Source organism: Cavia porcellus, unplaced genomic scaffold, assembly GCF_034190915.1.
Source record: "Cavia porcellus strain 051 isolate PalLab524CR breed Dunkin Hartley unplaced genomic scaffold, mCavPor4.1 scaffold_7, whole genome shotgun sequence".
NCBI classification, from domain to species: Eukaryota; Metazoa; Chordata; class Mammalia; order Rodentia; family Caviidae; genus Cavia; species Cavia porcellus.
The window spans coordinates 73,451,447-73,464,854 of record NW_026947490.1 but is presented as its reverse complement, the minus strand read 5'-3'; the positions used below and the strand labels follow the sequence as shown (position 1 = coordinate 73,464,854).

General features: G+C 55.4%; 2 protein-coding genes across 5 annotated transcripts in view; one reads left to right on the top strand and one right to left on the bottom strand.

Annotated features, from left to right (window-relative positions):
* Nucleotides 1–289: 289 nt before the first annotated feature.
* Nucleotides 290–8,041, bottom strand: Dll1 (delta like canonical Notch ligand 1). Its single transcript, XM_063253847.1, has 11 exons — nt 7,876–8,041; nt 7,470–7,769; nt 6,781–6,841; nt 6,295–6,552; nt 4,405–4,465; nt 3,471–3,601; nt 3,171–3,340; nt 2,843–3,059; nt 1,222–2,023; nt 1,016–1,133; nt 290–932 (listed from the first exon to the last, which is right to left on the bottom strand). Exons 1-11 carry the CDS (start codon nt 7,927–7,929, stop codon nt 927–929), a joined length of 2,178 nt encoding a protein of 725 aa, XP_063109917.1. The 5' UTR covers nt 7,930–8,041; the 3' UTR covers nt 290–926.
* Nucleotides 8,042–8,654: 613 nt separating this feature from the next.
* Fam120b (family with sequence similarity 120 member B) overlaps nt 8,655–13,408 on the top strand; it is a 105,578-nt gene continuing 100,824 nt past the window's right edge. For all 4 annotated transcript variants that reach the window (XM_013148968.2, XM_013148966.2, XM_063253846.1 and 1 more), the window contains exon 1: nt 8,655–8,825. In XM_013148968.2, coding sequence (XP_013004422.1) covers nt 8,811–8,825 — 15 coding nt within the window. In that variant the 5' untranslated portion in view covers nt 8,655–8,810. The remainder of the gene's footprint in view (nt 8,826–13,408) is intronic.

Below are 13,408 nucleotides of genomic sequence, written 5' to 3'. Positions count from 1 at the left end.
CCTCCTTGACCCCATATGAGGTTCTGTGCAGCCTTCCAAAAATACTAAGGTTCAGAGGCGGTGGTTGGTTTGCCAGTCCTTCTCAGTACCTCGAGAAGCATGTGCGGTGGCGCCACGAGAATGTGGCTGCCTCACTGACACACCTGGGACCTGGACACAAGAGACCAAGGGACACCCTAAATGCGTCAGGTGAGGCCAGGGGAAAGCCTTGAATGCCCCAAAGACCTTGCAGTGGCTACGTGGGGCCTACCTCTGCCCGAGAGGCAGTAACAAAGAACCACACTGCTGGTTGTCATTCATAATATTTATTTTGGAAAAATACTTTAAAAAGGAATTTGTTCATTAACAAAAACAGTAAAAAACTCAAATAACATTTGCACAATATTCCATAAATACATTTATATACAAAAAATATAGTCACATAGACCCGAAGTGCCTTTGTACATATTTACCAAAATTTAAATTATAAAAAAATGAACATCACAAAATACTCAAGCTTTACAGATATCGTGAAAAATATTTTTACAAATCCAAAAAAATAACACACATTTTTTCATCTAAAAAAAAAAAAAAAAAACACGTTTCAGTATCAAAAGGACAATGAAGGCAGTTGTGTTTCTAGTTCAAGAAGACTGGCTCGTAAGAACCCAAGATCCACACGCCGGGTAAGGAGTGCTTCTCTGCAGTGCTCAGGTCCACGCTAAATAGATACTCTGACAGCAACTGTCCATAGTGCAATGGGCGCCTGGCAGGCAGGGCAGCGCGGCCGCGGCCGGCGCGCTGCTCGGGAGGAGACCAGCTCGCCCGAGCTGTTTCAGCAGCAGTCCCGGGCTCCCTTTCCTCTTCAGCAGCATTCGTGGGGGCATAGATCCTTGGAATTTCACTCATCTTAGGGGCACCAGGCATTGTGCCATTCCGTTTCCGTGTCACACCTAGAGGCCCAAAGACAGACGGCAGGTGAGCTGCAGACAGAGACAGCCGCCTTGCCCCCTTCTCCCTGGGTGCCACAACTGACCTCAGTGGCAATGACACACTCGTCCCTCTCGTCAGAGATGACGTACACCGACTGGTACTTGGTGTCCTTAGAGGTGGAGTGGATGGACTCTGGCCTTTTCCTCTCCAGCGCTTCTCCACTGAAAGGGAAGACAGAGAAGCAGGCTAAGCGCAGGGACACACTTGACATGCCCGGGCCTCCACCTGCCCACCCACCATGGCACATACCCCCGGAGTGTGGCTGCGCTGCCCTTCTCCTCCCCTGCATTGCTCTGGGGCTGGCACTTGGTGTCACACTTGCTGTGGGTGTCCCTGATGGCACCTTCATCACCCTTGAGGTCCTGTACCAGGTTACAGTCCACTGCTGTGTAGCGGGCCTTGAAAGCATTCTTGTCAGCCCCTTGATCCCCATGGAAGTCAGCCTTCTTGTTGGTGTTCTTGATCTGCGTGGCCCCAATCACACTGACCGAGACGTCCTTCTCACGCTGGCAGCTGGCCAAGTTGTTCATGGTTTCTGTCTCACCCCGGCAGGAGGGCTCTGCTGCTGGCCGGTGCTTCTGCAGCTTGAGCCGGACGCAGACCCCCAAGGCGGCACAGCCCAGCAGTAGTACCAGGACTAGGACTGCTCCAGCACACACGGCCACCCAGGGGAACGGCCCACCCTGGCCCTCCACGTACTTCTCTGTAAGGTCCACCACCACGGGGCCGGGCGGCTCGGGGAGCAGGAACTGGCAGTTGGGGCCCCCATAGCCCCTGGCACACTCGCATGCGTACCGCAGGCCCCTCTCGTGGCAGGTAGCCCCGTTGTGGCAGGGCGCGTGCTCGCACCTCCTGACAGGCGCACTGCAGTTCCTGCCTGTGTAGCCAGGTGGGCAGGTGCAGGAGTAGTCATTCACGCCGTCCCGGCAGGTGCCCCCGTTGGCACACGGGGAGGAGGCACAGTCGTCCACATTGTCCTCACAGTGCCTTCCAGAGAAGCCAGCCTGACACCGGCACAGGTAGGCGTCACCAAGGTCCACACATCTGGCACCTGGAACACAGGACAGGAGCGGTCAATGTGTATCCATATGAGGTACGTTCACCTCACAGATACCCTGACTTGGCCCCTGGGGGTCACCAGAGACCCCAGGCCAGCCTGTGGCCCACATAGGGCCACATAGTCCAAGGCCCTAAATGGCAGCCATGGGGAGACCACACTTGGTCCTGCGCACTAGCATCAGCCCTAAGGACTGGTATTTCTTGGCCAGTATGTTTTGACAGGTATCACGCAAAATGCTTTGCCTGGTTACTGCGTTACTACTAGACTTGAGTTACAGAAGAGCAATAAAGGTTTAAAAAGGGGTGCAACCCTGCCCCACAGCCACACTGTTAATGAGAGGAGGGGACTGAAACAGGAGGGAGGGGAGCTGTCTGGCTCAGCCTTCCCTGGGAGGCTGTTTCAGGCACCCCACCTGTCATGTTCCAGCAGTAAGTCCACAGAACACGCCTCCTCACGTAGGGTTACCCCCGATGACGTTGGGTGACAGGACAGCTAAATCCCCTCAGGAAACCCTGAGGCTGTGTTGCTATCTGGACCTGCCCTGCTGGACTATGGAGGGCCTTCGAGAAACCCTGACCCCTGAGCACACTGGACCACAAGTGGCCCTGAGGAATGGATGCACAGGGGAAGCTCCAGGCTGCCCTCTTCCTTCTTGGCATTTCCAGACTCAAGGACAAAGTCTCTACCATGACACACAGATGAAGGCTCCAAAAGTTCAAGGAGGCTCATGTGGCTCCACATTGACTGAGACGGGATATGCATGCTTCCTAGTGCCCAGGCCAGTGCCTGAACAACCGCAGCTGCTCTCACCGCTGGAACAGGGTGCAGAGCTGCAGTGATCCATCTTCTTCTCACAGTTGAAGCCAGAGTAGCCCACGGGGCAGCGGCAGGTGTAGCCTCCCTCGGGGTTGTCTGTACATCGCCCACCGTTGAAGCAGGGGCCATCTGCGCAGGTCATGGCACTCAGCTCACACACCCTGCCATAGAAGCCGGGTGGGCAGGTGCAGGTGTAGCTGTTCTCAAGGTCCTGTGTGGGGAAGGAGGCAAAGAGGTTTTCCAAAGGTGTTCCCGGGAATTCTCACTCTCTCTTTCAGAACAAGGCTCCTGCTTTGGTGAGACCCTGGTGCTACCCACTTACCGTGCAGCTCCCCCCATTCCGGCAGGGACTAGGGGCACATTCATCAGTCTCCAGTTCACAGTTGGCACCTGTGTACCCAGGCCGACAGGAACAGGTGTAGCTCCCCTGCCCTGTGTTAGTGCAGGTGGCCCCATTCCTGCAGGGTGTGTGGTGTGTGCAGTAGTTCAAGTCTGTTGGGGTGGAGACAGAAAAGGAGGGAAACAAATGAAATGCAGGAAGCCTTTTATTTTTCTAGCAGTCGAAGAGACAGGTAAGCCCCAGGCTTCTCTGGAGGGGCAGTTTTGGGGTCACGGGGCTTACCTTGGTTACAGAAAAGGCCCCCCCAGCCTTCCTGGCAGTTACACTGCCAGGGCTGCTGGCAGGTGCCATGGAGACAGCCAGGGTATCGGATGCATTCGTCACAGTACCGGCCCTGCCAGCCCACTCTACACCTTGGGAAAAAGAAGCACATAATCAGATGGCTGCTGCCCATTCCTGGATTCATACTGACACTTTGCACGTTACATCTCTGGCAGTACCAGCAATACACACTGTGCCGAACACTAGATCACGTTAGAAAGCTTAAATATCCAAGTGCATTCCACCTCAGAGGTTCTGACAATAGACATTTTAAAGCTCTTTACATGGTTATAACATGAGCAAGGTTTGAGAATCATGGATGTACACACTTTCTGTAACAGTTCTTTTTTTTTTTTTTTTTTTTGTACCAAAAATTGAATCAGGACCTTGTGCTTGCCAGGCAGGCATTGTGCGACTGAGCTATATTCCTGGCCCTTGTAACAATTCTTTTTACCCTGCTGCATATACATCTTCATAATCATTACATTAGCTGAATGGAGACCCATGCCCATATACAGTGGTGTCTCAGCTTTTGTTTGCAAACAGTTTGGTTCCCAAATAGAAGCATTTGTCAAAATTTTATTTTTGTCTGCAAACTCTGCATTAGGTGACCAACATGAGTGCAGCCATCTCCCAGCATAAACACAAACACAAACATGTCCTTTTTTCCCCAAATCATAGAACAAATTAAATTTGTGAACCAAAGTACCACTGTACATATGCAAGCCTTCACTAAGCAAAAACACCAAGATAACGCTCCCCTCACTCAATTCGTTTTAGCAGTTTTCCAACTGATGATTGTAAAGCATGGGATGGTTACAAATACAGTACTCCAGGTGTAAAATGATAACAAGAAAAGGCAGAAAACAAAATGCAAAACGACTTAGAGACTTACTTGCATTCCCCAGGCTTGTCACAAAATCCATGCTGTTCATCACACCCAGGCAGGCAGATTGCTGCAGGCAGATAAACACGGGTTGAGCTCTACCCCAGGGCTTCCCTCGAATCTCCAGGTGGGAATGGGTCAAAGCTAACCGAACCCAGTCTGCAGGTCCCAGCTGAGCACACCCTGGCTGTGGAGCACTAGCCCACACTGGCTGGGAGCTCTGGACTTCACTTAGCTTAGAATGAGCATTCTTCTTAATACAGTGGCTCCCGGACAAAAGGGCTCTCGGAAGCCCCCACCCCCACCCCATCCCCTTTTCTTCTAAGAGAGGGTCAGAAGTCTTCCCCCTCCTCCTCCCCCACTTCCCAATTCTATGCACAAAGCCCCACCTCTTAATATCCCAGAAAGTGTGTGTGCAGATAAGAGTGGACAGCTGGTGTGCAGGGTGCCAGGGCAGGACAGCTGCTCCATTGTCTCTTCCCTCCCGGCAGCTGCCCCAGCGCAACAATGCCGCCCCCCATGCTCCCCCCACAGCCCTAGCATGTGTGTATGTGTGCGGACACACACACACTCGCACAGACACACACTTTGCAGATGGGAGCAGGCGGCATACCCACCGCCTATCCTCAGGGAGATCTAATCTATGGCACGCGCGAGCTGGGCAGGAAGAGACTAGGTGTTTGAATAAGAAAAAAGTTGGAGTTTCTGGCTACCCCAGAACCATGGATGAAGAGAGAGGAAAGTTCGGGTAGGAGGCAGTCTGGGAGGTCAGGGGTATCCAAGGGGTGGGGGGACGCTGGCTGAGGTTTCAAGCTGGCTGACTTTCCCAGTTATGAAACTCACTAAGGAGCAGCTCTGCCAGTTCTTAAGAAAACAGAACCAGCTTGGGCCAGGGTGGAGCTTCAGTGGACCTCCCTGGAGCCCTTATGGAAACTAACCAGCAATGACACTAGCCCTTCCTAGAACAAGAAGCCCCTCTCACCTCCACCCAGGAATCAGAGCTGAGAAAAGCCACTCCCATCCCCCCACAGAGGTTGTAGGCCTCACAGAGTCCAAAGTTCACCTGCTCCAGGGCAGGAGAATGAAAGTTCAGGGTGCAGTGGGGGTGGGGGTGTTTTCGGGCAGCACACCAACCCTTGACTGTGGGGAAATGCTGTGCCATTGGGCAAGGGTGGCCAGCCTTCAGGGAAGGCCTCAGAGAGCTGCAGAGAGGCTCCCTGAGGGCCAGGTGAACCACAGCAGAGCCAGGAGCTCCCTGCCTGCCAGGCCATTACATCAGTATCCTCGTTTGAAGGCAAGGTGCCAGAAGCGTTCAGACCTGACAGGGGAAGGCGTGACCCTCATGGCCTCAACGCACTCACTCCTCCTGTCCATAGCACAGATCCACAGGAGTAAAGACCTCCCCCCCGGACAGCATAAACAGTGTGCACTACAGGGAATCTTCTTCTGTGGTCAGGTCAAGCAACCCAAAATCAGGGAAGAGAAGAGATGAGACGTCACAGGCAGGACGGCGGAAAGCGTGCCCTGCACAACCCGATCTGTGACTCTGTTCCTCCCTTCCTTCCTCTCCTCCCTCCACATGCACACACCCTGGGGGTAGCACAGCCTTGCTTCCTGACCCCTGGCCTTGTCTCTGAACTCCTCCCTGATGAAGAAAGGCAGTTTCCTATAGTGAGTAAACACTGTCTTGGATGTGAAAATGCCCAAGTTGACCCTGACCCTGCCACTGGCTGTAACATCTCAGAAAGGCACCCCTGAGCTTTGGGCATCAGTTTCCCCAACAGAACAGCTCTGAGATTGCCTCCTGCACTAAAGCTCATAACCCTGGGCCTCCTTAGCAGCCCCAATACCACCACCAAGTGCAGCAACAGGAGGAAGCAGCCTTCCCCCAGGACTCACGTTCTGTGCAGTACTGGCCTTTCCAGCCCGGGTTGCACACCTTCTCGCCTCTCTCCCCGCAGGTGAAGTGGCCAAAGGCATCATCCCGGGGACGGCAGAACACGGAGCAGCCCTCCCCATAGTAGTGCTCATCACACACAAAGCGGTAGGAGTACTTGAGGTCCGTGCGGCCGCTGCTGTGGAGGTCCTGGGACCACTCTTCACCCACCGTCAGGTGCCTCTGTGTCGCCAAGCGGCTTATGAGCCTTTCTGGGTTTTCTGAAGGGAAGATGCTCCAGTTAGCTCTGACCAGGAAACAGAGCTGGAGGACCAAGGGGAAGGTAATGGGCATGCCTACTGCATGGGAAGAAGGCCAAGCACCCTGGACCCAGAACTACCTGCACACATATGCATCATGAAAGCCATCAGAGTTTGATGGAGGTAAAGTCAGATACATGTTAGGTAAGGAAGCTGTCTGCCCAGTCTCGGGGTGTAATTTGTGGTTACCTGTTGCAAGGTCATCAGGAGAGTCTGTGTGCAGGGCCTCGATGATCAGAGAGAAGGTGCCCTGGAGAGAAGAGTGGACATAAGACAAACCAGAAATGGGTATTTGTAAAAAAAAAAAAAAAAAAAAAAAGTCAAAGACTTTTGAAACAAGCAAGTCAGGACCAAGGCCTGCTGGCCCAGGGTGTCCAGGAGGGTCTGAACATCTCTCCCTGGTATCACTTTGGTTAAGGAATTAGAAGAACTTTAAAAGATTGGTTTCCTGGTGCGTTTTTTTCAGCCTGTTAGTACAGGATATCATGGAGTGGGAGACAGAGAGAGCTGAAGAGCTCAAGCAGTCAGGGTGAGGTGGTGGAAGAGGATGGTGGGCAGCTGTCTTTAGCCCTCCGGGATGGGACTTGGCCAGGGCCTAGGAACTGAGAACAACTTTCCAGCGTCAGGGGTCTGGCTGAAGGGACAAGTACAGAGACGCACGTGATATGTCCTGGACTTGGAACAGGTTCAGGTCCTGCCTGCCTCCTCACCACTGCCAGTGTCACCCTTCAGTGCCCACAGGGCCTTTTCAGAAGTTGAGGCAGCAGGCAGGCCCACGATCTGTCTCAGGATCTCCAGTCCTTCATGTGCCCTAAGACTTCGTCTGCAAGCCCCCACCCATATCCCTGGCCCGAGGAAAATGCAGGCGAGGCACTCACCGGCCAGGTGAAGCCAAAAGGGAAGCGGATGGGGTTGCTGAAGGCAGAGTCGGCGCCCGCGCCGTCGCCATCCGGCAGGCTGAAGGAGTCAACGCCCAGCACTGGTGTGACAGTGCTGCCATAGGTGCAGGGCGGCTCGGGGGACACGCTGGCCTGGTAGTGCTTGAGGCACACACGGAAGAAGGTCCTGCAGGCGCACGGCGGGCCCGCGCCCCCGCGGCAGCAGTTGCGGTTCCCCAACAGCCCCTTCTTGTTAACGAACTCCTGCAGCTTCAGCTCGAACACACCAGAGCTCCAGACCTGCACGGGGAAGGGCGTGAGGGCGCGGGCCGTCGCTCGCGGGATCCGCTTTCCGCGGACAGCTGCGCGCCCCCGCCCTCCGCCGCGCCGCCCGCGGGGCCCCTACCTGGCACAGCAGGGCCGAGACGACTGCGAGGGCCAGCGCGCTCCGACGGCCCATGGTCCCGCGGCGCGCGCCCTCTGGGCCTCCCGGGCCTCCTCTGGGGCGGGGGCGCCGGGTGTGGGCAGGTGGGGTGACCCGGACTCCTGCCCCGGGTGGTCTCGGCCCCTCTCGGGGGCCTCGGTCCTATGGATCCGCCTCGGGGAGCCGCGTTCCGCGATGCGCGAGAGAAAGGGCTCGCTCTGGCTGCGCGGGGACGCAATTTGCGGTTTTCTCCTTTCTTCCAAGCCAAGAGCAGGTGAGGGTCGTCTGCTTCCTGGTTTTGTTGGAAGCGTCTTCGAGATAGAGACAGAGATACAGAGACAGAGATAGAGATGGAGACAGAAAGAGCGAGAGCGCGCAAGCGTCCAGAGATTCAGTTTAATTCCCAAGAGAGCGTCGGAGGCTTCCTGCGGAGGCCGATCGGAACGCGGTGGTCTGGGTATCCCACGGGCGAGGCGATAATCCGGGGCCGCGCGGGGCGCGGAGGGGACGGCGGGCGCGCGGGGAGTGTGCGGCGCGCGCCCTGCGCTCGCGGCCGGTGTCACTGGCAGCCGGGTGTCACTCTTCGGCCTCCGCTCCGGGAGCGCTCCGCGGCCGCGGCTGCTGCGCCAGCGCCAAGCCTCGCGTCTTCTCGACGAATCTGGCCAATGCCATTCGAGTCAGCCCGCACTGGACCCGAGGCCCGGGCCGAGAAGCTCCGCGCGGCCGCCTGTCCTCCCGGGCGACTGCCCTCAGCAGGCCAGGGCTCCGCGGGTGCGCGCCGAGGATCTGGCGAAGGCCGGCGCCCGCCGCCCTTATATTCCGCGGGCCGGCCGCATGCCTAATGAGATGCAAATGAACGGCCCCCCAATCTGGCGAGAGCTGTCACAAAGGAGCCACTTTTCCAAACCCTCCTCTCAATGGATCGCCAAATGGTCAGTGAGCTGTAAAATGTGCAACCCTCCTCCCCGCCCCCACCTCCCCGCCCCCCGGTCCTGCCTGCCCCCGCCCCCAGCCCCTCCGCCTTCCTCCCGCACCGCACAGAACGCACTCATTTACATGCCTGCAAAATGTTCGCAGAAAGGGTCCCTTTGCGCCCGGAGCTGGTGCCGCAGCCTCGGCCCCGGCCTGAGACCCGCAGACCCTCCGTGCCTCGCGGGGCGGCCTGCGTTTCCTCCCGCGGCCCAGCGCCGGACTCGCCCTCCTCCAGAACGCTCCGGGCAGGCGCCCGCCTCCGGGGGTCCTCGCCCGGGCCGCGTCCCGGGGGCGTGGGGAGGGAGGGAGGGGCTGGGGGCCCGGCCGCCCCCTCGGCCGGCCGCCCCTCCTCCCGGCGGGCGCTTCCTTAGGCGGAGGCTCTGAGAGGGGGCGGGGCGGGGGCGCGGTAGGAAGGGGCGGGCGGAGGGGGGTTGGGGGGTGCTGGTGCGCAGCGGCAGTTTTGAGAAGTTTGGGGAGGTTGGACCCGGATACTCCCGGCCACGGATGGCCACTGAACCTAGGAGAGCGCAGATCCGGCGCGCGGGGCCAGGGGCTGACCCCGGCGTCCTCCTCCCAAAGTGACCCTGTGTCGCCCTCGGCCACTAGGGTGAGGGTCGGGGTCTGAGCAGCGGATCCCCCGAGCTAGGAGAGCCAGAAGCCTTGAGCTACCCCCTCCCCGAGAAACGCACACCCTCCCCTGGACCATTTTCGGCCGCCACCACCTTCCCTGGTTCTCGGGCCCCTCTCTCCTGGGCATTGCCCCCTCGGCCTCCCTCCGCTTGGTAAAAAGTGAGTTTGGTGTGTGTCGTTCGCGTGGCTGTCATTAAGGCAGTCTGTTATTGTGCGAGGCTGAATCAGTGGCTCTTTGTGCGCTCAGCTGTATGGTAATGCAGACAGCACCTGCTCACCGCACAATGCCGAGAGAAAAAGCCCCCTCCGCGCGCCGCGGCCTCTGCGACAATGTCCGGCACATGTTCCAAAGACCCCTCCAGCCTGGCCCCCCAGCCCACAACCTTTGCACAACCGTCACCTTATTAGGGTTTACATGTCCGGCAGACACTAGAACTTTTGTATTCATTTTTTATGGGAAATGAGTTTATTGGGAGGGCGAGAACATGCACCACAGTGAATACCTCGACTGCTCTCCTGCCTACAGGCCGGGGGGTAGTAAGTCGAGGCAGTTTCCTCCTTTGGCATCTAGCTTTTCACAGGGCGTGCACTCTGCTGTCTGTCCTGTCCCTTACTACTGGTCCTTGCAGCCTCCCCAGCACCTAAGAAGCTCCATTAGAATGCAAGGCGAGAGCCCAGCGCAGCCCCCAGAGGGCCTCTAGCAGCGTCTTGCGGTAAGTGCAGTAGCTTTTACCGGAGACAACTGCATAGAATGTCACCATCATCCAAGGCTGGTGTCTCTATCAGTGTTTATGATGCTCTTCTGAAAGAGGGGACCCCTCAAACACTCTGAGGGCGTCAATTTAAAGGATCAATCACCTTGAGAAGCCATCTGGGGTGATCCCTCTGTTTATCTACAACTGGGATCACCATACCATGGCTGCTTTTCAGGTGATCCGACCTGTGTGCTGCTACCACGTCTCCCAAATACCTTTAAAGTCTCAGGATCGCAGAGATGTGCATTTAAATGTCCCATTGCCGTCTGGTGGAAAACCAGAGTTAGCCAAAAGCCCTGTGCACACAGTGCCTGAGACTGAGGTGGGAAAGGCAGGCTTGGACCCACTAGAAACCCCCTACTGTTTTGTGCAGAACAAATGGAGACTTCAGAAGGTACTGCCACCCTGTAGGACAGTGTCAAAGCCAGTGTCCCTGTCCTTTGCAAGCGTGGACTAGCTGCATTGCCACAGGGCCCAGCCAGCTCAAATCCTAATTTAATCTTGCCACCTAGTGTCGGCATCCTTTCTTCACTAGGGTGATGGTTCCTCCCAAAGACACTTTCTCAGGGTTTCTGCTCCCTGTGACTCAGATGCGGTTCCCTGTGGAGAAGTGAGAGGGTTCCCAGAACAGGGAGATGCAAATGAAGAAAGGAACGTGAGGTCAGAATGCAGAATCCTGAGTGTCCCTGAGACCATGCAGGTTTCAGGAAGAAATGAAATATCAGGAACCTTTTAATTAGAAAATGGAAGTGGGAAACAGGCTCATTTGAATGCCTGTTTAGAAAACTGGAAATAAAAAGTACCACGCGCAAGGGCTTAAACCTCGGGGTAGAAAAAGGCTTGCCCCAAATCTTTAACAAACCCCCCTTAGTATCAAGTATTTGTTAAATTGACATGGCACAGATTTCTCGATTACAGCGGCAAAGCGGAACTGAAAGGCATCGTAAAATCCATCAGAATCCTCCCCAAAGCCTTCATTCTTTTCCAACTTAATTTATGCCACGCGATTCTGTATTGGGGAAATCAAGCAGAAAGTCCTTTTCTCCCTCCTCCTCCTCCTCCTCCTCCTCCTCCTCCTCCTCCTCCTCCTCCTCCTCCTCCTTCTCCTTTTCCTCCCCCATCTTTCCCTTCTCCTCCTGCTCTTCTCCTCTTCCTCCTCCTCTTCTCTTCCCTTTTTCTATCTCCCACCCCTAAGTTAGTTCCTCTTCCACTCTTTCAAAAGCTGAGCTAACGGGGAGACTGTTTAACTTCAGCGTTTCTATAGGAGCCTGTTGTAGTTTAACTCCTGCGCACCAGTAGCTGGGATGAACAAAGGAGAGACTCGAGGTCCAACTATTCATCCTTTCTTTGCACTTTAATTTTCATTGATTGGGAAGACAAGGGGAGCCCTTAGGGATTTGAGCTGGAGGGGGATGACACGCCTTTAGACGCCATCAGCCCCCTAGCCAGCCATCTGCTCCAAACCAAATGGCGTTTTTTCACTCCCTAACTGCATGTCTCTATACTCCCACAACTAAGCACTCTGAACCCCCCAAATGCAGGAGGGAGCTTAAGCTAGAGATGTTAAATAGATCAGCCTCACTGTTGGCCCTGGCTGCCAGATTCCCTCCTCCCGGGACACCATAAATCCTCACCTTGCTCATTAGGAGAAAGCAGGAAACTTTCTTTTAAATACTTTTTGATGTCTCAGCAAATTTACTGTACAAAGTGAGGCTCATTAAGGCTTAGAAGGCACCCAATATATCAGACACAAGTGTAGAAGGAAGAATTTGCTGCCTGGTGGAGTGGCGGTAGTGTTCCCCCCCCCCCCCAGGCATTCTCAACCCATCCTCTGAGTAACTCTAGTGGTTAGGGTTGGCTCAGGTTGTGCAAGAGTCCGAACCATGGCCACAAACACCACACCTGGAGTTCTCTGTGAGAGACCTCCAGTATTTTCCCCACCCTGTTTACTGTACTCTGCTGGGCCCTGCTGCCTACCACAGCCACCCACCATGATAATGGCTCCTGCTATCATCTTTTCCATTTAGATGGGCCCATCCTCTGCAGCATGTAAGCTAACACTGATTCCACCCAAAGTCTCGATTCTGTGTGTGTGTCATGGTGGGTGGCTGTGGTAGGCAGCAGGGCCCAGCAGAGCACAGTAAACAGCACCCAAAACAGGTCAGATTCCAGCCCGGCATAGGTTCAGTTTCTGTGTAAACAAATTTGGAGACTTGAGTGGAGCCTGTGTTTTCTTAGACCAACTGAATACTGTATACCCAACAGAGAGGTTCTCTTATTCCCAAGAAGAATTAGGGTCCTTGTTCGGAACAACAAAATGAAAAACTTCCAGACAGCAAATCTGGTGTTGATCAAACATGCCAGCTTGCATGAAAAACAAAAACAAAAACAAAAACAAAAAGAAAGAAAGGGAAGGAAAGGAAAGGAAAAAAGAATAAGCCAAAGAAAAAGAGGGGGACAGCAAGCCTGCTTATTAATTAGTATTGGTATCACATCTCCACACTCCCAGTCTCTGCAGATCACAGTTTTGGAATCCGAAAGTAGTTACAATAGCAGAGGAATCCCCTGCTAGCTGTGCAAGAGAAGCCGGGACACCCTGGTCTCTTGGCCTCCCTGGGTCTGGCTAGCTGTGACGGATTAGGTGCTCAAGGCCATCTTTGGGTACATACACACCTCTGGGCTTCCATTAACCGGCAGGACCCACTCGAATGCGCACACAAACGAGTTCACACTTGATTGTGGTTTGCCTGGACCTTTATTTCTCATCTGAGGCATCCACTTCTGCAGAGCCGAGGAAGAAGCGCGGCTCTGGGCTAATGTTTACAAGGTGAGAGCTTTGCTCTTGGAATTCGCAGTCACCAGGTGAGGGACACTCGAGTACTCCGCACTGCACGCAGCGCCTCCCCTGGGCGCGGGCAGGGTTTCCCACTAGCCTTTCCTGCGGACGCGCCCGCGGACCCACGCGGAGGCCGGAGTCCCGACTTCCCCGAGCTGCAGGGTTAGGAGGCGTCGTGTCCTTCCTAGACCTTTTCCGTTTTCATGGGACGGGCGGCCACGTGAAGGCGAGCCTGCTCCCGCCCACCCGATGGTTTCCTGTTCCGTTTGGGGGCCGTGGGGACCCTGAGCCACTGTATGCGGGGGCCACTTCGCCTCTGGTG